This window comes from Ammospiza nelsoni, chromosome 6 (assembly GCF_027579445.1).
Source record: "Ammospiza nelsoni isolate bAmmNel1 chromosome 6, bAmmNel1.pri, whole genome shotgun sequence".
NCBI lineage: Eukaryota > Metazoa > Chordata > Aves > Passeriformes > Passerellidae > Ammospiza > Ammospiza nelsoni.
The window spans coordinates 18,225,421-18,248,284 of record NC_080638.1 but is presented as its reverse complement, the minus strand read 5'-3'; the positions used below and the strand labels follow the sequence as shown (position 1 = coordinate 18,248,284).

The 22,864-nt window shown below is 48.1% G+C and overlaps 2 protein-coding genes across 6 annotated transcripts in view; one reads left to right on the top strand and one right to left on the bottom strand.

The window, feature by feature from the left end:
• LSP1 (lymphocyte specific protein 1) overlaps positions 1–13,047 on the top strand; it is a 48,379-nt gene extending 35,332 nt beyond the window's left edge. For all 3 annotated transcript variants that reach the window (XM_059474208.1, XM_059474209.1, XM_059474210.1), the window contains exons 8-11: positions 23–163; positions 941–1,021; positions 1,888–2,002; positions 11,677–13,047. In XM_059474208.1, the coding sequence (XP_059330191.1) occupies positions 23–163; positions 941–1,021; positions 1,888–1,977 (312 nt within the window). In that variant the 3' untranslated portion in view covers positions 1,978–2,002; positions 11,677–13,047. The remainder of the gene's footprint in view (positions 1–22; positions 164–940; positions 1,022–1,887; positions 2,003–11,676) is intronic.
• On the bottom strand, positions 14–22,456 carry PRR33 (proline rich 33). Of its 3 annotated transcripts, none has more exons than XR_009418610.1 (3): positions 22,253–22,340; positions 16,587–16,718; positions 14–415 (listed from the first exon to the last, which is right to left on the bottom strand). XR_009418610.1 is itself a non-coding variant. In XM_059474205.1 (3 exons), exons 2-3 carry the CDS (start codon positions 16,605–16,607, stop codon positions 6,017–6,019), a joined length of 1,632 nt encoding a protein of 543 aa, XP_059330188.1. In that variant the 5' UTR covers positions 16,608–16,718; positions 22,253–22,456; the 3' UTR covers positions 2,797–6,016. The 3 variants fall into 3 exon arrangements, 2 of the variants coding, with proteins under 2 accessions (XP_059330188.1, XP_059330190.1); XM_059474205.1 differs by lacking the exon at positions 14–415 and adding an exon at positions 2,797–7,627 and having other exon boundaries at positions 22,253–22,456; XM_059474207.1 differs by lacking the exons at positions 14–415; positions 16,587–16,718; positions 22,253–22,340 and adding exons at positions 2,797–7,627; positions 9,255–9,434.
• Between the last annotated feature and the right edge of the window lie 408 nt (positions 22,457–22,864).

The following is a 22,864-nucleotide window of genomic DNA, read 5'->3' as shown; positions in this document are numbered from 1 at the left end:
ACTGCCTCCATTTATTTTCCAGACCTCCTCAAAGGCTCCAAAACCTGTGCGGCAGCCCTGTCTCGACCTTCCCACCACAAGCATGATGGTAGCCAGCACAAAAAGCCTCTGGGAGACTGGGGAGGTCACAGCCCAGTCTGCTGTGAAGCCCTCAGCCTGTAAGGTACAGCCCTTGGGGAACTTGCCTTGCTTGTGCCAGGGGCAGGGACTGGTCCCTGGGCACAGTGTGCATTGTCCTTGTGTATCCTGTTGGTGCATCTTGTTGTGGGGCTTCCAGACTCCAAAGGCATCGATATTGGAGATCTTCCATTGTGTTGTAAGGCTTTGCACCTTGGAGATGCAATTTTTCTGACACGGTCTCCAGTTGTTCCTTGGTGGTCCATGCAGGAAAACCTCTGTGCTGCTGGTTGAAGCTCTGATTTGAAATGGAAATAAAATCAGCTGCTGGGGAGAATGCATGTGTTGCCTACAGGGGCTTGGGCTGAGTTGTCAAGCATGACCTTGCATCTGGTACCAAGGTGATAAATCTTGTAAACTTGGAAAATGCAGAGAGCATTGCGTAGTGCTCTCAGTGATTTCACTTTCTGGCTGTTGTGGGTGAGGCTGATTCTCTAATATGTTGGTTGCAAGTCTGTTTATGAGAGCAGAATTCCTTTTGGTAGAGAAGCCTTGGTGTTAACATATTCTAAATAGTTAACAAACTTAATAAACATCTTGGAGCTAATTCAGACTCTTGTGGAAGAGTGATAGGAAAACATAGGGTATGCTGGGAACAGGAAGACATTTTCACAGTCATGGGTTTTAGCAGCAGCTGTTTTAGGTCAGATGTGATATTATAAATAAAAAAAAGGAGGTCAGATGTGTGGGATGGAAATGGATGTGGACAAAGACACGTTCACAGCATTAGCAGTGGAGAGTAATGAAAGCATCATTTTCTCAGGATATTGTGGCTGGAGACATCGTGAGTAAAAGAAGCCTTTGGGAACAGAAGGGGAATCCCAAACCTGAGAGCAGTGTCAAGGTGAGTTGATGACTGTGAGTGTGACAGCACTTGCTCTGCTGCAGAAGAGCAGAGCTGGTGGCTGGGCTGGCAGTACTGAGAAGATGATGTACTGTAGGGACAAGGGCTACCTGTGTCTGTCCATGCAATTGCATGCTTAAGAGCTCTTCCTAGCAGTGAATTGCTATTGGTTCAGCTCTGGTGAAAATGGGGGCAAAAATACTTTTATATCCAGTAATTCTGAAAGGTCTCTTGAATACATGTTGTTCTCAGCCCATGAGCTGGGAGTCACAGCATTCTAGGCTCAAATGGAGCTGCCAATTTGAGTAATTTTGCTCTTTTTGGCACTGAGAGTAAACAAAACGTGCAAAACTAAGTGGAACTGAACCTAAGACAGTATCACTTGCAGATGGATCTGGGGCTTTGCAGGAATGTTTGTGGAAATGTCTTCTAAAATGCAGCAAGCAGCTACTGCTCAAACTGTCTAGGCTGGGAGAGGAATATCAAAGTATCTTGTCAGTTCCTGTGCTGAAACTGCCAGTACCTGGCAAATCCCACATTCTCTTGTCATGGATAAAACAATCCTGGCTTGGGGGCCTGGGCTCTTAGACAAGCCCTCCCTCGCAATGCCTGCATTGCATTTGCTTTCCTATTGCATATCCTGTTCTTGTTGTGTTGCCTCATGCTTACAGAAGGTGGTGATGGGTCTGTGCAGAGAGTTTGTGTGAAGGGGGCAGGAAGGCAGTACAGAATGGGCTGTCTCTGAGCCCTCTGGGATTAAAGGCAAACTGTATTGTGTGCACCTCTGGCTTCAGTTACTTGATTTTTGACTGCCTATTTAACAGAGAAAAAGGCTGACTTTGGCTCTTCCTTTCTCTCTTGTTCAGTCCATTCCTTCTGGCAAAAAGTACAAGTTTGTTGCAACAGGCCATGGCCAGTACAAGAAGGTGTTGATAGACGATGCTGCAGAGCAATAGTGTGTCTGGAGAACTCATTAACCAGGTAGGTGGGATATGGCTCTGCTCTGTGTAACAACCTCCTGGGCTGTTCTGGCAGCATGCTGGGGTTGTTTCTGCCAGCAGCACTTGGGGTGAGTTGGAAGGTGCTCTATGGGAACAGCTGGAGCCTGACTGGGCTGGAACAGAGTGGGTACCCAGCAGGGGTTTGTTTTGGTCTCTGCCTTTCTGATGCTGCTGGATACCTCTGTTAGTTTAATCTGCAGGGCAAGTCCCTTAGCTACTGCTGTGTGAGTGAAGATGTGTCTGCCTTTCCTAGTTCAAAGGAATGGTCTCTATCTGCTGTCTTTCCTTATGCTCTCTTAAGTTGCAAGGAGTAGAGAGAGATAGCAGGAGATCATTCTGGCTGATGTACTACTGAAATTCAAGTGTTTCTGGGGTTTAATTCCCAGATTTACTGAATTAATCTGGGAGAAGACTTTTAATGACTTCAGTAACCTCTTGGAACCAATCTATAATAAGGTTGTAGCAGGAAGGATGTGCACATCTGCTGTACTGGGTAGAACAACAGAGCAGAAAGGACTGCTCTCTGGTGTGCAGCAAGGGCAAGGCAGAGCTGGGTCTGTCTCTGTGCTCTCTTGAAATGGCCTTTGGCTCTCATGTTCCTATTGTGCTCAGGCTCACAGATATCCTGGTGTTATCTTGAGTGGATGATAGCAGAGGGCTGTGGCAATAAGGAGGAATGGTGTAGAGGGAGGTGATAACTGGTTGGATCCAACTGGGCAGCATCTGGCACAATGAGTGGAGAGGAAGTTGAGGATGAAAACAAGCTCATTCTCCTTTTTTTTTTCCTACTATAAAAAAGAAGCTTTATTTGATTGCCAAGGTTAAAATAGCTCTGCTTGCTACAAAACACCTTTTGTTTCTGAATTCTTCTGGGGCTTGTGTTCCTTCTTTCCCCTCCCTCCCATCTTTAAGGAGCTGGCTTCTGAGTGTTGCATTTTGTTTGTTTAGGCTTGTTTGTTTTTCTTTTGTAGTGCCCATTTAGAGGATATGCCCTTTTGAATGCTGCTTTGAGATGGGCAGCAGTACAAGCTCAAGACTGCCTGAAGCTCTGTTTTTAGTCCACAGAACTTCCATCCTCAGCTTGCTTCTCTGCCTGTGACTTTGATAATCCTATTATAAGGTCTCCCCTTTGATCAGTCTCCTCTTTCTCCTGAAGTCTGTTTCAGTGCAGCAGGTGGACCCTACTGAGCTTCAGTTCTCTGCAGCAAACAGGTTTTGCTGGGCTGTCAGCAGGTTTTGTTTGCCCTGCCTGGGTTTCTCTGAGCAAATGAAAGTGTCTTTGGCTCTGGTCTTTGTCTAGCAGCCTTTCTTGAAAGGCAAGGCACTGTCACAGGATGTCCCCTAGGATCCACCCAGTGCTCCAAACACCCATGGCACAACGCTGTTGCTCTCTGGGTGTGCTCATATGGAAGTATTGGGGTTTTTCCTACTGTGAATAGCAAAATGGCTGTGAGAGCTAAAGGAGCTTGGCTTGTTTCTGTACTTAGGTTCTTAGCTGTCTGTTTTGTGTGCTCTGAGCTCCCTGGGGACCTGCTTCCCAGCTCCTCCCCTTGAATTGTGTTCATCCTTTTTCCCTTGTTCATCCTTTTTCCCTACTGCTGGATCACTGTCATGGCCTTCTTACTCCCAAACCCTTCTGGTTCCCCTTGTCACTTGCTTTACACCACCTTAGCAGCTTTCTAGTTGCTTAAACACAGGTGTGGCTTATTTACTCCTTCCCACTCTTCCTGGGCTGCAGGACCTCACTGCAGGCTATGGAACAGGGGTTTTTCTGTAGGTGTCAGTTTAGGCATTTAGCAACTGCCTGATGCCATTTGAAAAATGGGCGAATTCTGTGCCCAGTAGCATTCCCCTTCTCTTCCTCAGCACAGCAGCTCAGGCTGGATCACACCACAGTGACTTCCAGTGAGCAGCCATTGGTAGAAATCTGTTGCCTCCAGGGATGTGCTCTCCCATCTCTGGGTACCCTTGTGTCAGGGTCTGTCTCTGCAGGACTTGCCATAGTTGCTGTGTGCCTCTGCCCTTCATGGGATAAAAGAGCTAAACCATGCACCCAGACCTGCCTTCCTCTGTCTCCTTCCTTCTGCTTGTGGGAATTGCTCTCCCCAGTGGCATTTCCCTGTCCTCCATCCATGTGCAGTGGGGCTGGGGTGTGAATGCAGCCTGACTGGAAGCCCAGCAGATGCAAAACCTAAGCCTTGGGTGAGAGATGTTGGTTTTCTCTGGGTGGTTGTCCTTGGTGCAGGACAAAAGCTGTTTTAAAGCACAAGTGCTTCTTAAACCACCTTCACTTAGTCTCCCAAATGTAATTGATGTTGGCTGCTCTGCTTCATGCCAGTGCTGTGGCTCTTGTTCATCCAGACCTTTGTGCAGAGGCATCCATCTGGCTGTGCTGCAGTGAGGTGCCATTTATCACTCTCTGGTAAGGCTGCCTTTATCTGCTTTATGTGTTTTATGCTGCACACTTTAATTTTTTATGACTGTGCTGCTGCATGGATGTTTTCTGTAGCTGCCTTCTCTGTAGCCTTCTCTTGCAGCAATATTAAATTATCCTGCAGAAGCTTACCTAGGTTTCACTTGTGATTACTGCACGTTTCTAACCTCTTGTTACCTTTTTCTTTGAAGACTAGGATTTTGAAGAAATCCCCATCTTAGATAATTGGATTATTCTTCCTACTTGCTTTTTGCCCTTTTGAGTAGAGAAGGGGTTACAGAATAGAGATAAGACTGATGAAGTAAAAACTTAAGGTTTTCTAAATGAACTGTTCTTACAGCATCACTGCAAAATAGGAAGACTTCAAAAAAGGCAAAAGGGACTCTTTGTTTCTAAGTCTATTTGCAGCTTGGCCTGAGCAACTGTTGGTCAGTTCCATACCCTCTGCACATGTAAAAGGAAACTCTGTACACAGCTCTTTATATTCTACTTGGGCTAAACATAGCAATCCTATATTAGCTGTGTAGGAACACCCCAGCACATGACCAAGTCCCTTGTGAAACAGAAATAACCAGTCTCCCAGCTTTCATGCTCACAAGCCTGCTGGCAGTGGAGCTGCAAAGGGCAATACTGGAAAGCCCAGTTGTCTCTGTGGGTGGGCAGAGTTGGGGATTTTCCTTTAAATGCCCTTTTTTCAGGGCATCAGGGACAAGCAGGTGTGCAACTGTCATGATGCTCATCCTGAAAATGAGACTACATGTGGTTAGCAGAGCCGCTCAGAAACCAGCACCTTGTTAAATACAGAGTTGGATACCCACATGCTAAAGCAGGGTCTTGTTGGTTATAGTGGGAACGTTAACTGTCAGCTATTGTGGAGAAAACATGGTAAAATACATAAAAGAACTTGATTATTGAAACAAAATTGTTCTTCTGTGCATTATTATTAAGTAGACTGGCCTAGGAGGCTGTCAGATGATGCCCATTTTGATAGGCAGATGAGCTGTTTGGTGAGAGCAGGATATCTTTGTCTCTTGTCTGTGCTTTGGGTGAAAGGATGAGTCTCCATTTTGTTCTCAACAAATGAGAATGGGGCACACTTTAAGTAGACGAGATAGAGGCTATATGTATCCTCTTTGAGTTTGGTTTCTAAGACACTCCCTAGAGACATGGAGCAACCCAGATTCCTTCATTTCAGATGCAACTGCTCTTGTTCCTAGGATCAATCTCTTAGATAAATGCAACAAAAAGATTTAGATTCCATTATCCTACTCTGAACTGGCCGTTTTTTCTATAGGCAGATTGTCCTTTTCACTGTGTGCCTTCACTCTGTTAGTGCCTCCAGTGATTGTTGTTGACTCTTCTTAAAACAAACATGTTAGTTTTCCTGTGACCTGTGGATGTGGTAGTTATGCATTTGAGCTTTTGAGAGTAACCCTTAAACCTGCAGCATGGTGCTGCTGGCTTGGTGGGGTTTTATTTAATTTTCTTTTTTCCTTGCACGTGGCTCCACTGGGCTTGGTCAGAGGTTGGCGCACTGCAGAGGCGTGGAGCAGCCTGGTGTCAGTGCACAGACCATCCCGATGCCGTTCTGTTGAAGCTCTTGGTGTGCTCCTCAGCCCCCTTGGGCCGGAAGCGGCTCACCTCAAACACGGTGCTGATCTTTGTCATGGGCTTGGCTGCCAGCTCCTTCAGCTTGCGGGCGTCAAAACGCGGCTTGTGCAGGAGGATGGGCAGGCGGCGGGGCAGAAAGAAGCTTTCTTCCTTCTGAGCCTTCTTCTCTTCTGCTTGCTGCTTCTTCTCCTTGCCGAGTGCCACCTGGTATAAGATGGCATCCCACATTCTCATGGCTTTTGATTTAACCACCATGCAGTCTTGCTTGATGACTGCTTGAGCAGTATCAGCTTTATTCCCTTCCTCCTGTCCCAGCTTCTCTGGCTGGGACTCTGGGAAGGTGGCTGCTTCTGGCTGCACTATCAAGTGCTTCTTGAGGCGATGCCAGCCACTGCTACTGGTTCCAGGAGCTCTTGGTGCTTCTCCTGATGGTGGTGCTGGCTCAGCCTTGGGGGGACAGCTGGTGTTGGGTAAGCTGGGAGTCATCTGGGGTTCAGTGATGTGTTCTGCCTTGGTGTCTGTGGGGGTGGACCTGCTACCATCAGCTTGTGCTGGAGTTGCTGTTGCTGGGCGTGCTTGCCTCCAAGGAGCGCTGGATGTTGATGGTTCTGGGATGTCTCTGTCTTGCTCTGGTAATTCAGGAGCTGCCTTGCATTCAGTGTCACTTCCATGGATTGTAGGCTTATTGGTGTGGGCATCAGAGGTGCTGGGCTTCTCAGTAGGAATAGACTTGGGAGCCTGATTGGGAGGGTCTGTCTCTGCAGCAGGAACGAGGGGAGGTTTTGGCAAGGAGGAAGCTGCCTTGTTGTCTTTAAGTGAGGTGGGTGTCTGCTCTGGAGGTGGTTCAGAGCTGCTTGTTTGAGGTGCTGGGGAAGTAGGCCTTTTGTATTCCTGGCTGACAGTTCCTTGGGTTGGGTTTGGTGTGGGAGTCTTAGCCCTGGGTGGCTTGACACTGTGGAAATACGTGTTCACCTTGGTGACATAGGTAACCTCTGGTGCCCTTTCTTTGCTGGGTGCACTGGGAGGAGGAGGCTTGGGGAAAACAGGTACTGAAGGGTCAGATGGAGGGGGAAGGTGGGAGCCTGTGCCTTCAGGCTGCTGTGGAATCTCAGGAGCTTCTGGCCTCTGTAGCAGGGGCATGGCTGAGGAGGCTGTGAGCTTGACGTGCTCGGCAATGCGCCGCTGCTCCGTGACCTTCAGCGTGAAGGCCTTCCCCTTCCGGAACGGGGAGAGGGCGCGGTGGCCCACGGGCCTGACGGAGAGCTGGGTGGGCAGGGGGGCACAGGGGGCTGCCGGGGCCTCGGGGGTCTCCGCTGCTGGGGCAGCGCTCTCTGCACACTCCTGGTCGGGGCTGGCTTCGTTCACGGGCGACAGGCTGGAGCGGAAGGACTTGCCCTGCTCCGAGGTGAGGATGGCGTTCTTCTTGGCTGCCTTCTTCAGCAGCCGCTGCAGCCGCAGGTTGTCCTTCCCAGGCTTGGGCAGGGTGGGAGGGGGGGAAAGGGGGTGGTGATTGGGAACAGGCTGGGTGGAGGATGATACTGTTATCAGCATTGTCATTTCCTGCAAGGAAAGACCAAGTTTAGAGTTGGTGTGGGCTTAGCCCTGGGCTGGATTCTGAAATATATAAATATGAGTCCTCCTCTTCCTCTCTCTAAAAGCTATGAGTATGGAGTCAGTATTGTGGGAGAAGAGCTTGCTTTGCTCTCCTGAGGTAACCTCAGCCAGGCTTGAGGGTGGGTGTGGCAGGGCAGGGGATGTCCTGGGGGCAGCTGTATTGCCAAACCTACAGCCCTTCTGCTGCTGGCATTAGCACAGTGAGAGCTCCTGGGGACCCCAGATGTTCATGTCTTGGCAAGTCCTAATGGGATTTGGAAGGAAATGTCAAGGGAAACAAAGTGGGTTTGAAATTTTGAAGCTTTGAAACATCTCCAGAGGCAAAAAGCAGGAATGTTTCATGGCTTTCCAAATTTTGGTTATTAATACTCTGATACAATGTTACATACAACGGAACGGCCATAAACTACATGTGTCATTTGAATCAAAGTCAGCAATGGCCTTGATTCATTTCAGCTGGCATGAAGACACCCTTGTGAAATACAGGGCTTCTCAGAAGCTCTGTTTATCAGTGAGGAAGTGCTTTGTCACACCACTGACTCTGGCTGGTCTTCTTTTGCTGCATGAAGCACAGGGACAATGTTTTCCTCCAAGATAAAACCAAGTTTTCCCTTTCCCTTGGGAGGCTTTGCCCCATTTTGCCTTTATCACTCGTTCTTGAACAAAGCAGAAATGGCTTGTGCTCTGTGTCAGGTCTGATCTCCAATGGCAATTGCAGCCCTTTGGCCAATGCTGGGCTGCTCCTGCAGGGATGCATGGCTGCTTTTCCTGCTCTTTATTGCTAACTCATCACTGCCTCCTTTTTGGGGAGTGCTGGTCAGTGGAGCTCAGTGAGCACAGTGGAGTGAAGGGTTTGTGCTGGGGATACAAAGATAAAACTCATCTCAGTTCCCTCCTTCCTCTTCCCGAGCAAGCTGGGGAGCACCAAACAGCCTGTGACCTGCAGTGACTCTTTGGCAGCCCCAGGAAGGAAATCTGACACTATCCTGGCTCTTGCTCAGCACAAAGTTGCTGAGTTTTGCTATGAAATGAGGCATAAATCACTGAGCCCCTTAATCCCTGGTGCTGGGTGTAACTGAGCATCCCGAAACAAGGAAGAGGAGGGCAGGGTGATGTCAGGCTTGCCTGGGGGGCTATTTATTTTGTGTGCAGTGTTCTGCTCCCGGTGGCTCCCAGCCTGCTCTGGTTAGTGTGGGTGTGTAATGTAATACCTACTGTGCGGGAAAACTGTCCTGAATAGAACTCTGGGAAGTGCAGAACAGCTATTTGTGCTCAAGTGCCCAGTGCTGGCTTGGGACTTGCAGTGCTGCTGTCAGCACTGGGCTGGGAAGGTGATCCATACCCAGCAAGCAGGTGGTGTGTCTGCCAAAACCAAAACTGGTTGGGCATGAGGGGAGAAGGATGATTTTTTTTGTTAAATTTTTAAAAAATTGTTAATAAAGGTAGCAGCAAATAAAAGCACTGAAGAGGTGGCACGTTGAGCTCAAAAGCTTCAAGGTCAAGCCCTCAGTGTGGTGGATGAACTGCCCTCCAGAGCAGGGGCTGTGGTGGGCAGGGTACAGACAGTGTCTACCTTGTGCATTCAGTACCAGAGAGAACTGGATCTGTTGGAGCAGCTCCTGAGGAGGACCACCAAAATGATCAGAGGGATGGAACACTCCTCTGAGGACAGGCTTGAGAGGGTTAGAGTTGTTCATCCTGGAGAAGAGAAGGCTCTGGGGAGATTTTACTGTGGCCTTTAAATATGTAAAGGTGGCTCCTAAGAGAGATGGGGCACAGGGATTTTAGTAGGGTATGTTGCAATAGGACAAAGGGTAAAGCTTTTAAACCAAGAGGGTAGATTCACACTAGATGTAAGGAAGAAGTTTGTGTTTGGATTTTTTTTATGATGAGGGTGGTGAAACACTGGAACAGGTTTCTCAGAGAGGTGGTGCATGCCCTATCCCTGGAAACATTCCAGGTCAGGCTGGATGGGGGTCTGGGCAGCCTGATTTAGTTGCAGACGTCCCTGTTCATTGCATGAGTGTTGGATTAGATGACCTTTAAAGGTCCCTTTCAACTAAAGGTCCCATTCAAGCTATTCTATCATTCTGTGTTTTACTTTAGCTGTAGGCATGAGAGACCTGCTGTTTTCTGTGAGGGGGCTTGGAGGGGATTTGTGTCAGCTGGGGGTGACAACTGTTGGACATTCCCAGTGTCTTATCAGCTTCATTCCTTAGGCACAAGGCTGCCATTAGGATTTGCTTTGTTCCAGGCGCTACTCTTAGAGACAAGTCTGCACCGTTCCAAAAAAAGGCTGAGAGCCCATTCCTTTGTCATATACCTGCTTTCCTCCCCAGCCTCATGGGTATTTTAGGTTCTTCTGCTTCAGAAAGCCAAAATGTCTCAGTTGGAGGGACATGCAGGTACTTTTGTACCGGCTTCGGCTCTGTTTGTGTAGGAATTGGTAATTGCTTGTGGGGTTTTTATGCCTTTTTTTAAGATCTGCTGAAGGGTGAGCAATACCAGCACTTCCATGGTAGGATTTATTGTGGAATGACTTCATCTGCTCCTGTTTAATGTGGTCCCATGGACAGCCTGTACTACAACATGAGCTATGGTCCAGCAGCACTGGTAAACCAGATTTATAAGGTTGACCTGCTTCAGGCTTGTGTGGGGAATACTAAAGAGGCAGGGCAGTGAACTTCCCAGCTACTGATCAGCTCTCTGGGTGTCTTCCTTGTCCTATGGACTGCTGCACTCCAGAAAAATGCAGCTCCCCACATGAGTCAGAGAAGGATCTTGCCTGGGATTTGCTGCAAGCTGCCAGATGCTACTGAGGAGGGCATGGGGGCTCTCAGAGTTTAGTGTGCACACACCAGGAAAATCCCCCTGCTCCCAAAGTCAGAGGCTGCTTCATTGCTGCACAACCTCAAGATTTGTCGTCTCTTACAAATAGTCTGTGCTTTCAAAATTGCTCTTGCTGCTATCTCAGCATCCCATCTGACTTGAAACCTGCTGTGCTGTGGGTCTTGGAGTCCTTATGGGTGGTGACTTCCATGGCATGTGACTGTACTGGAATCTGTGTGCTTGACTAATGGAGCAGTGAGATGCTGAGAGACAGCAAAAGTAAATCAGCTGTTAATTTATTTGTCTTTCCTGTCATGCCTGGCTTTGTTTTGAGTCTCCTTTAGGGCTTTGTGTGCTCAGGAGAAATTCTCAACAGGGAAGACTTGTGTTCCCCCTTGCCACCTAATGAAGCAAAAATTCAGGGGCAGACAAACTTGCTTTATTGCTAGTGGGAAGACTGGAGCTGAAAGCCTGGGGACAATAGGGGAAGCACTGCCTCAGAAACTTGTGTCGGTTTGTGATAAGCTAGCAGGAAGTGAATCTAGAAGTCAAGAGGCTCTCAAAGGGTTAAATTTGTCTGCTGCTGGTTGAGGTCCCATGGGTGGATGGACACTCATCGACTCTTGGGCCCCAACTGTTCTCCTGACTTGGCTCCATTTGCCATCAGCCCCAAATCAGGAATAGTGGGGAGGGTGTCAGCATGCAGGAGTCATTTATCAAGTGATGGAAAAGTCATTTGTGTGCTGGAGCCCCTTGGCTGCAGCAGCTGTCGTGTGTGGAGCAGATGGAGAGCTGCAGGAACCCAGCCCTGCTGCAGATGGTCCCAGGCAGAGCTGTGGCACTTGGGGCTCTGGGGACACTCTCTGCTTTAGGGGCTTGGGAGGAAGCCTGCAAATCTCCTTTCTGGGGTGGGAGGCAGCGTGGCAGGAGTGCAGCCATGACTCTGTGGGGTGTGCAGCCCTCAGCATGTCCTCTGCCATGGGCATTCCCAGCATGGTTCACTTGTGCCAAAGCCTTATGGGGGGGCTGATTCATGGGGCTTTGTGAAAATGGGTGGGAGAAACCCACCTGTAATTGCTAGAGAAGATACAGTTTCTGTGTAGCCCAGGGTGTTGCTCATGAGAGGCCAAATGCTGTCAATAACATTGTGTTTTCTTGTCTTGCAGCTGAGCTTGATCCTGACTCAATGCAACCCTCCGTGCCACTATTTCCTCTGCTCCACAGAAGATAATTGAAGGATGTTTCTCTTCTCCTGACTGCTGTCAGTCTGCTTTGGGTACAGCCTGACTCCTCTTGGGGTTTGAGCAGTACCCCACACTGCCTCCAGATGAAAGGAACTAGATCAGCTGACAAAGCTCATCCCTGTTTTAACTTTCTATGTGACTCTTGGGCTTTTTTCTTTTTTTTTTTTTCCTGTTTTTTAAAATCTGTCTCTGCTATGGAGATGAGAGGCTCTGTTCCCTCACCTCAAGTATTGGAAGAGAGGGATCTGCTGCCCTGCTGAGCAGGCAAGGCTTTTGTTATGTGATGAGGAATTTCTCTTTTTGTGGCCCTTGGTGGGTGGGTGGTGGCAGAGAAGGAGCTCAACAGAAGTCTGGTGAAGAACTGATGTCTGAAATGAGGGCAGTGGGCAGGTCCTGAGTGTAAAAAGACTGCAGGGAGAGTGAGATGAGAGTGCAAGGACCACTTGTCTCTGTTGGTGCCAGCTGTGGGTAAAGTCTTGCCCTGTTTATGAGGCATCCTCCATTCCCCTATGTCATCTGCTTGGAGGGACTTCCATCACTGGTCTGTGTCCATCAAATTGCTTTCAATTTAGTCTTGGTTTCTTTTAGTTCCCAGATCATTCTTTAATCAGTTATGTACCCATGCCAAAATGTTCCTGCCACTTTTCTGTCTCAGCAGGCCAATAGCAGCTTTTTTTCAAATACCTGCTGCCTTCCTCTGCCTGTTTAAGATGGATTGGAGATCTCCTTTCCCAGGTGAGGAGTGCTGGCCCTGGTGTTATCTCCCTTCTCTGGGACAGTGATTTGCTTATTCTCTGACCTGTGGGCTGCAGTGCCAGTGACTGAAACACTTCTAGAAGTTAGATGTGGAGGCACCTTGATATCCTGTGAGCTGTGTTCCTGAAGCTGAGCAGGATATCTGGGAAATGGCCGCTGCTGGAAGCTGTCTTGGTGAAATGGCATCCTAGTGAATTGTCTGGGGAGACAGGCTGGCTGTGAACGTGGGGAAACTGAGTCCCTCAAGAGTGGCATTTCTGCCCCTGGGCCTGAGGTCTGCAAATCAGCTTCCTAGGGTTGTTTCTGAACTCTATGTCTTCATACTTCATGGTGTTAACATGTCCCCATCCCCTCTTTAGTCTCATTCCTACCTTCTTCCCATGTCAGCATAATTTTGCAACTTGTTTCTACCCTCCTGAAGGAGGGAGGGCACCTTGTTTTTCTTCCTGCATCTTTGTGCTTTCTGCTTAAAACTTTTTGCCTCCTGGATTTTTTTTTTTTGTAAGCATTTAATAAAATTTGAAGAAGATGTTGTAATGATGGCAGCTCTGAGAATTTTGTTCATGTAGGAGTCTGCAGCAAAACTGTTTTCCTTGAAACTCTCTGCTTGAGTGTGAGGTGGAGGAGAAGCATCAGTCTGAGTGACAAGAAGAAAAGGAGCTTGACATAGGCAGGAAAGGGGTTTTCTGTGTGCCTGCCCCATTTACATCCATGTTATTCTGCTGTACTTTTCCTTGTGAGTAATTGTAATTCCCCTCTAAAAGGGGAAAGAGTAATGCTTGGGTGAGCAGTGGAGCAGCCTGCAGAGACTTCCTGGGAGCAGCAGGAGAAGCACAGAGCTGAACTCCCCAGGGAACAGACCTGAGCAACAACACAGGCTTCAACCAAAATCACTGGTGATATCAGCTATAAAAAAAAATAAATAAACTCCTCTGTATCCTGCTCATCCAGCTTTGATAAGGTCAGTATAGCTGTCTGTACTGGAACCCAGCACACTGATGAGCTGATGGCTCTATTTGGAACCATCCACCTTTTTATGGAAAAACCTTTTTATGAGGGTGACCTTCCAAGTAATAACACTTTTATGGTGTAGAGACAATAAAGAGTTTCTGAGATCCTAACACTTTAGAAAAGTGTAGGTGAAGAAGGAGAATTCCAAATATAACTTCTTGCTCTTGTCTTTCTGCTGATTGGTACCCTTGTTCTCTCCATCCTCTGCTTCAGTTCTGGGAGGTGGGAATTCAAGGAGTCCTCAAAGCACTGAGCAGGATGGCCCCATTTTCCTCCCTTCAGCCCTTCCTCTGCTGTGCTGGGATTTTCAGGTGGGGCTGGAGCAGTAGCAGTGTGGTGCATAGAGGTGTACTGGCTAGAGTGAAAATAACAGTGCTTTGCATGTGTGCAAACTGGTTGCACTGATTTTTTTCAACACATTCTGCAGCTGGCTGGTGGAAATGATGGCTGAAAACTTCTCCAGTTACTATTCCTGCGCCCTGCCAGTTTGGAGAGGGCAGAGCAGGCCCCAAAGGCTGTTTGTGTGAGATTCCTTCTCTAAGGAGGGTTAATTTGCAGAGTGTATTTTCTCCACTTAAAGCCCACAGGGACCTAGATGTGGTTTCAATAAACAACTGCTGTAATTCAGGTTGTGGTGGCAGCAGAGAAGTGAGCAGGTTATGGGAGACCAGAGCTCTCTAGTGGTGGCCAGGGACCAGAGAGGGAACTGGCTCAGAGTAAATCTGTGCAGCTCTTTATGAGGTGCTTAAATCTGCCAGGGGAATGTTTCCACTGCTAAATTAACTTGATGATGTGCTGTTTCTCCTCCCAAAGGAACATGGTGGGGACTAGCAGAATGGTGAAACCTTCCCCTACCTCTCCAAAATGAAGAAAAGGGATGCTGCAGCCCAGAAATGCTGGATGTGCATTTTGGGCAATGCTAAGAGGGGATGAGGGCATGGAGGCTCATCTCTTCCTTTAGCAGGAACCTGCAGGGAGCTGTGGCTGATTTTGAATGAAGGAGAGCAGGCTGGTGCCACTCTGCAGCCGTCACTGGTCTCAGGTCAGTCAGTAGCTGACTGCTTCCTATCATTCCTCTGTTCATTTTTCACAGCAATGTGGTTCCTGCAGCACTGGCATCTCAGAGGCTTGTGCTGTGAGACTTTAGCTCTGTCTTCTCCTGGGACCACTGCATTTTGAGCATGACAAGGACAAACTGTCACACTGAGCGAGTCTTGCAGGATTAGTATTACCCTCAAAGCCTGGTGGAGAAGAGTGATGCTTTCCTGGTCCCTGCATCTCCTGTGCTGCCCTGCTTCCCCAAATTGCCATCCCCTTGGCAGTGCCAAAAAGAGGGACTGGGAAACCCCTGTGTGGGCTCTCAGTGCTCTGAACTGGTGGCATGCCTTGAGGTGTTGCTTCACTACAATTTCTTCTTTACCCATCTTGTCTAGATTATGCAGAAGGGGAATGTCATTTTGGCAGCATTGGCTCTGAAATAAATGTGTGGAGGCTCCAGTGGTGCTGAAATGTGCTACTTGTCTTTCTGTGGCAGGCTTCAGGGCTGCTTTTTTCCCCAACAGGGTCTAACAGATGAATTCTACATGAATGTATGCAAGATGGGATTGAAAAAGGTGGTCCATGATGACTGTAATGCTATAGAATAGCATTATTTAAACTTGGGGGAAACTTAAATAATGGAAAACTCAAGTCTGAGTGTCATATCTTTATGTGGCACTTGTTCTGCCTCAAGACTGGGGGCTGGACTTCATCTGGTTCTCTTTCCAGGTATAAAATAATTACAGGCTCATTTTTACATCCATCCTAATGTATATCTGTGTGTGCTAATTAACAGATCTCTGCTCAACCCTTGTTTGCAGCTCTGCACTGGGTGGTAACGGACACAAGAGTCTAGAGTTTCCAAATGACTTTGTTCCTTGAAATGTGTCTGCAGCTTCTGCTCTTTGAAGGAAAGGTCAGCCCTAGGGACACCTGAGCCTGAATATCAGAGCTTTGCCTCCTGCCACCACCACCTTTGGGAAGGAAAATAAACAAGCTCAAAGAGCAGGGTGGCTATAAATACTGAGGTGGCAGCTGATATGCTGCTGAACAAGGCTCTGAGGCTGGTCTGTTGGTGACTCCTTGCCAGCTCAAGACATTTTCCCTGATGCTGCATTTTATATATATATATATATGTCTGTATATAAGCAGGTTAAGAGAAAAAATGTATTTCACATTGACAAAAGTGTGGCTGGAGCTAGGATTTACTTTAGACATGGAACCATTCCAAGGATCCTTGAGACAGGTGGATTTTGCATTAGTTGCAGTGGAGTGATTTGATTTAAATCACAAGTTTTCAGAAAGGTGCTTCATCTCTTCCTGATAACTTTCAGAAATAGTGGCTTAGCAATGCTAAAGACAGGCATTAAATAAATAGAAAAAAGTGTGATGGACTCGAGACTTGTGAGGATGATGGGAAGAATGGGGAAAGGTTGAGTAAAAGTGAGGGGGATATCCCATTGGGATTTATACAAGTGAGCCCTTTAAGGCATGAAAGAAGCAAAGTGCCAGTGTAATTTGTAATTATCCAATGAAATGCCTGGTTGGATAGGTGGGTCTTCCCTAAGGCTGTGGAGCAGCCGTGAGCTCCTTGACTGGTCTCCTGCCTTGCTCACCTCCTCTGGGGACACAAAACAGCAGCTCCAGGCACTGGCTCACCTCCTCTGGGGACACAAAACAGCAGCTCCAGGCACTGGTGCTGACTCCCATCCTGCTGCTCAGTCACCATCCTCACTGTCAACCTGTCTCATTATTGAGGTGTAAGTAGTGTGAGGATGGGACCCAGCCCCTATCTTGAATGGCCAAACTTGATTTGTTGTCTTTGGAGAGATGCTCAGCCTGGATCTAGAGTGTCCAATCGGGATCTCCTGAATCCCACAGGGACTGTGCCTTAGTTGTCTAAAGCAGATGCAGCAAACACATGTCCCAGGGCAAACAAATGAGTGATGGTGGAACAGTCTACCACAAAAATCAGAAATCAATATTAATTGGGGAAAAAAAAAACCAAAAAGAAATGCATTACTTACTGATGTGTAATTTGTTTCCATCTGAAATCATTTGCATGTTGGGAGCATCATGCTACTCAGTCCAGTTTACAAAATTAACAGGTGATTGTTCCTTTGAGATCATGCCGGGTACTGGTTGTGACTTCCAGAGCCCTGTAGGTAAGTTCAAAACATCACACAGAACAGTGTTTATGGCCACTAATAAGAGGTTTCTCAAAAATAAATAAAGGGACTTTTTAAAAGCATGAAAAGTTCCACCACCTAAAATTAGCGTGAAGAGGGGCTATCGAGTGACACTGTTGCGTGCTCCCAACTTTGGCTCTGCAAAGTTCAGCATCTGAAGAACTGGAGAGGTGAAGGGCAGAGGATGGTGATGTTGCCAGGACAGCTATTCTAGCAGAGTAGCTCCAGGCGATGAAACCAGTTGGAGGCTTTTCAAGTTGGCTGGTAAGATTTACTGTTTTGCAAAAGTCAGGGTTGCAAAATGCAAATTTGGAGCTGTGCTTTGATTGTTACCTTCCCAAGAGACGATGAGAGCAAACTCTGGCTCTGTCTTTACTTGTTCCTAGTGAGGGACATACTATTTTCTACACTTGCAGACCATACTTGCAGAGGATGCAAGTGTAGAAAATGCTGCACTGGGAGCAGAGAGGGTTTGGAGTTGAATTTTGGTTGAGGGGTTTAGTAGTGGTTTGACTCCCAGATCTCAGCTAAGACTGCTGAAGTGAGCTGGAGAGGATAGCATCAGTGCCTGCCTTTGTCCTGGGCAGCCTGAGAGCTGCCCCAACACCATGCAGGTGCTCACTGCCTCTTGGCTTTGAGGCATTTCATCCCATTTTCCAGCTGACTTCTCAGGTTCTGCTTTTTCCCAGCCTTTCAGGAGCCTTTAAGTGTGAATGCCATGGCAACTGGGGGGTTAAATGTGTTCCCAGGAAGATGGGAACATGTGAGAGCAGTTTCATGCAGGTCTACAAACCACTTTATGTCCAGGTTAAGCTTGGGCTGTTTCATATGGCATTTGAGAGGCTGGTGAGCTACACCACAAAGCCAGCTCTGAAGGTAAATTCTTTCTGCTTTCACTGCTAAGCCTTGTTGCCCACTGACTCCTCTCTAATCTGAGCTACTCCATCATGGATCAAGGCAGCAAAGCTCTTCCTTCATCCATCAGAGGTCTGGCCCATCAGATGAGGCTGGTTCTTGTGGGAAGGAGGGTATGTGCTGGTGCTTTGCAGTGGATAGCAGAGGTGAACTCTCATTTGCCTTGTTCCCCTTTGCCTCCCTGCTGACTGGGGAGCTCCTGCCTGGCTCTGCAGGACACACTGCTCCTTATTGCAGTGCAGACCTCTGGGAGGATTTGGGGTAGGTGCTTGGTCCTTCACACAAATACCCTAATGCAGTTAATCCCTCTTTGACTGGCAACTTCAATGTCTCAAAAACGCCCTTGTCTTTTAGGAATGCTAGTGACTTTGTGTGTCCCCAACACTGAAGATGTTGCTGGGGAAAAAGAACAAAACCCCTGGCAATAACAACCCAACTGGAAATTGAAGAAACCCCATATTCTGAATAAGAATATTTTAACAGACTTCAGAAATGCCCAAGGACACATTGTACCCTGCTCTGTCACTGTCACCACTGAAGCCACACCAGCCCAATGCATATATTTGCAGCACAGACTGTATGAATGATGCAAAGGGCTGGCTTGTGCTTGCATGTGCTGAAGTATGGAGCATTCAGATCCCTTCCTATTTCTTAACCAAGATGTGGATTTTCTGTTCTTACAGGCTAGGAGGGGATAAGACAGGCAGGTATTTCTACCAACCAAGTTTCACAGAAGGGATGACACACTAGAGACCTCCATGGAAATGCTGGTTGACTCCCTCCCACCAGATGCAAGGAGGAGAACAGCAGTGTCAGGAAGCTAAATAGATGTATGTAGATAATGTGGTCATCAATAAGAGAATGCTAGTTTGTTGCCTTTTATTCTCCTTTTCATGCCTCTAAACTTCTGTGATTCCATGCAGCCACAACCAGGAGAAGGTGTTGGTGCATTGATGTTCCCCAGCCACCCTCCAAGATTCAGGTAGGTGAACCCAGAGCTTGGCAACTGTTTGCTGTCCTTGTTATCTGAATGACTGCTGCAAGAGGTGCATCCCTGTGCATGGCACACCCTGCACCAGGGCACTTCTGGGGAAAGGAGAGGCACCCAAGGATGGAGATCCTGAGCCCAAGTGCCAACAGGATGGTGTTAGAGGAGCCTGGGAGAAAAGATGGTCTTTGCTCAGCCCCTTTGGATCCCATTATCACCAGTAAAATGATAGTGGTCTGCTGATAACTCAGAAGAGCTGGTTATAAAGTTTAAGGCTATTCTGATCTCTTCTTGACTGGCTGCATAAAACAGGCCATTGGATTTTGCTCAGGAACAGAAAATTATTATGCGTATACATATATATATTTATATTCTGTCCTTTCTCTGAATGTACTTACTTAGCCACTATCTGATCTGCCTTTTTATTGACAGCTACTTCAATTAACTTGGAAAGAGTGTTCAATGAACTTAGGACATCTACTCTAACCTTGAACTGCTGAATAAACCCCCCTGCAGAATCCCTTTCTCTGGGGTGGGATGAAGAGGATAAAGGGCATAGGGGAACTGTATAAAATTTACTTTGCCTTCTTAAATGGCTTTTGTGATTCCCATTTCCCCTCTGCACTGAATCATGGTAAAAGGCTTATGACTGAATGTCACAGAACAGAAAAACACATTCCCACACTTTCCCAGTGAGCTTAATACATTTTTCTGGATACCTTCAATTATTTCAAGGCTGTTATTTGTAGAAGCAGACAAACATGGCAAACCCGAAATATCTATACCATGCAAAAGAATAAAATATATTGTTTTGAAAGCATTCAAACATTACTTTGGAGAGAAGGGAGTATAAAGAATCATTCAGACTGCGAACTTAAGTAAAACACCTTTTCCTCATAACTAAATTCCCTTTGGAGAACTTAACCATTTTAGAATGACAGAAGGTGTCAGTGAAAGCTCCTCTGTAGCTCTGCCATGAAGGTGTAAGTGCAGTCATGAGCAAGTCTGGGTGAGGAGGGACTTCAGGATCTCCTCTTGCCCAACTGCAGGGCCAAAGCAAAGTGTGCTTTGGAAGTAGATCTGTTTGTTCTGTGTTGGAGAGTAATAGAGATAGGTATTGCTTTATCTCAGAAATTGGGTCTCTCATGGGTGGTTTTATGGGAAGGATGTAGCTGATTTTATTTACAAACTCTGTAGTCTTTAATGAACATGTAGGATTTGATTTCAGACTTGCAGGGCTGTAGAGGTTTTCAGATGAACTTTTCCAGTGCTATTTCAGCTTGCTGGCTGAGTATTAGCCAGCCATAGAGGCAATGATCCATGAAAATGCTGCCTGCTGACTGGTGTGCAATGAGCACAGGGAAAGGATCTTTAAAACAAAACACACACACCAGCCTTTGACCAAGGTGCACATCTTTATGCAGTTTATAAAATTATCTGGGCTAATGTGTGTGCATACTGTATGTAAAATCATCTCCCTGAGTGCACTGGCTGCTGCAATAGGTCAACCAAAAGCCAGAAAAGATGAGAAGAGTTGATTACAGCTTCCCTGCAACACAATAAATTCCTGTGGCCCATCTCAAGTAGCCATTCTGGGTGTTCCTACTTACCAAGAAGAAATGTGACATTGGGCCAGGCTACCTATGGAAACTTGTCTAGATCTCTGCCCCAGCCTCAAGTTCCTGTTCAAGGAGGGACACTGCTTTGCTGTATGCTGTCACAGTAAAAGCATGCCAGGCTCTGGCTGAAGGTCAGCTGGCAGAGGGACATTCTGTGGTCTGAGACCCTTTTTCATGTCTGTGTCCTCACGTGTGCTCTTTAGCCTTGGTGCTGGTGGCACAGAGGGGTTTCTCCCATGACAGGTGCTTGCTGCACCCTCCCCTAATGAAATTGGGTGGCTTTTGGCAGCTGGGCAGGCACAGCTGGCATCATCTCCCCCTCACCTGGTCTCTGTGACCAGCAGGGAGTGTGAGGCACTTGGTGGTGCTTGCTCTCTCTCCAGGCTGTGCTGTGGAGCTCAGGGGAGAGCCCCAGACACCTTGCTGCTGGTGCAGGGAGAGAAATGATGTCAAGACAGCAAAAATTATATGTCTTAGAGCAGGAGCATCTAAAGTAACTAGAGACAAATGTGATGAGGAAAATGTGGCAGGTTGTGAATGAAATTGCTGTGTGATGGAATCAAGGGGTGAAATTGGGACATGACAGAGAATGTGTGAAAAGCAGGGTCTGTGGCTAAGCTATGGAACAAATGTTGGAGAGGCCTGTAGTTACATGCTAAACTGAACAGAGACCCACAAAGGGATGAAAGGATGACCACAAACTGGGCTGTGGGGAATGAGCCTTGGTTGTGAACCAGGTGTCAGCAGAGCAAATTTAAGAGGTGTGCATCAGACAAGCCCTCTTTACCAAGGGATGGAGAAGGTACCCTCTGTCCCATGGGAGGAGGGATCCAGATCATGCTGGCACTGGAAATGAGATGCATGCCATCAACATGGTTCTGACAGAGGCAGCCCATGGAATGCACAGCTGTCCTTTGGGACAGTCCTGAGCAGAAAGGCCATGCTCCCAGTGGATGGTGATGGGGAGGACAGAGCATGGACATGACATGTGATCTAAAGATGGATGTTGTCTGGAGCTGAGTGCAGGAACTGAGTGGATCCTGCAGGCAGCAATGTTTGCTTCTCATCTATTTGCAAATGGAGCTGCAGCAGAGAGGTCTGATTGCCTGCCCTTCCCATTGCTTGTACCAGCTGCAGGTTTGTCAGGATGCTTAGAGTGAAACCTGAGTGATGTGAGCACTGCCCTGCCCACAGCAGCAGTGCTCTGGTGGAGGCTGTGCAGCCTGCAGGATGCTCACTCTGCTCCTGCCAAATGGCTGGCAGCACATGGGCCCAGGGGAGTGCTCAGTGCACATCTGCTGGGAAGCACCCTGCCATCAGCCCAGGCTCTGCATGCACTTGGGCACACACACACACACACACACATGCTTTATTTTGAGCTGATTGACCAGTCCTTGGTGTGGCAGACCTGAGCTGCAGCCCCCAGTGGCAGCAGGGACAGTCTGTGGTGGGCATAGGGGGCTGGTGAAGGCCATTGCCAAACTGGGCCCACCACAGGCACAGAAACAGAAACAGCTGGGAGCCTCTCCTCCCATGCATCCCCACTCTTCTGCTGGTCTGGGCAAATATGGTATTTCTTGGAGGCATGCCTAGCTGGTGGGGAGCTTGGGGGAAAGGAGCCAGTGGAAGACAGCAAAACTGCTTGGTGGTTCCAAAAGCGCAGTGTGAAAGCTGCTTTGCCATGCTAGTGCTTTGGGCAGAGCTGCAGGGGGTGTGGAGGTGATGATACGAGGTCTGGCCATGTGTTCCCATGCAGCTGCTGCTCTCCTCAGCAGCACAGGGTGCCCACCCATCTCCCCACCCCACCCAGCAAACCTCCACATGGAGCTGGGGCGCTGAGGATGGATGCACTGTCCCCCCACCACCTGGCAAATAACAAAGGCATTGGCTGGAGGTGGCTTGCAGGAGGGAGGCGAGGGGATAAGCTGCAGGACAGCTGGAAAAGGCATGCTGGACAGGAGATTTTAGTTCTCGCACATTACCTGGTGACTGGGAGGTTGCAGCACTGTGCTCCCACTCCACGGCTTTGAAAGCTTGTCTCTACATTCTCAGATGGGGACCCTTTCTTGCAAGCAGCAGGGAAAGAGTGGGCAGGAATCAATCTGTGACCTGAGCCAAAAATACCGGCTGCCCCACAGCTCCTGAAGCTCTTCTCTGCTCCTAGAGGCGGAGGAAGGGGGTGCTGGAACTGCCGGGCACACAGCAGGGCACAGGCTCTGTTGCTGGGGAGCCCTGCCAAGGGACAGGGCCAGGAGGGAGGGGACGGGAAGCTGAAGCCTGGGATATTTAGTGAAATGGAAACCCTGAACCAGAGGGTTGTGTGAGGCACTGCAATCCTCTGCTGGAATAGTTGGGCAACTGTGGAGAGTGCTCCGGCAGCAAAACCACTCCAGGCACCCCAGCTCCAGCCACCTGGGGTTGCCCTCCCTAACAAGTCCTTACTTAAATAATGCTTTCATGCCATGCTAAGAAAGGCTTATGAGCTCTTTTGCTGCATTCCTACTCTATTGCTTTTTGTTCTAGGTCCCCTCCAGCCCTGGTATGTGGCAGAGCCCCAGAGCCTCAGTGAGAGGTGGGTGTGAGCTACACAGCAC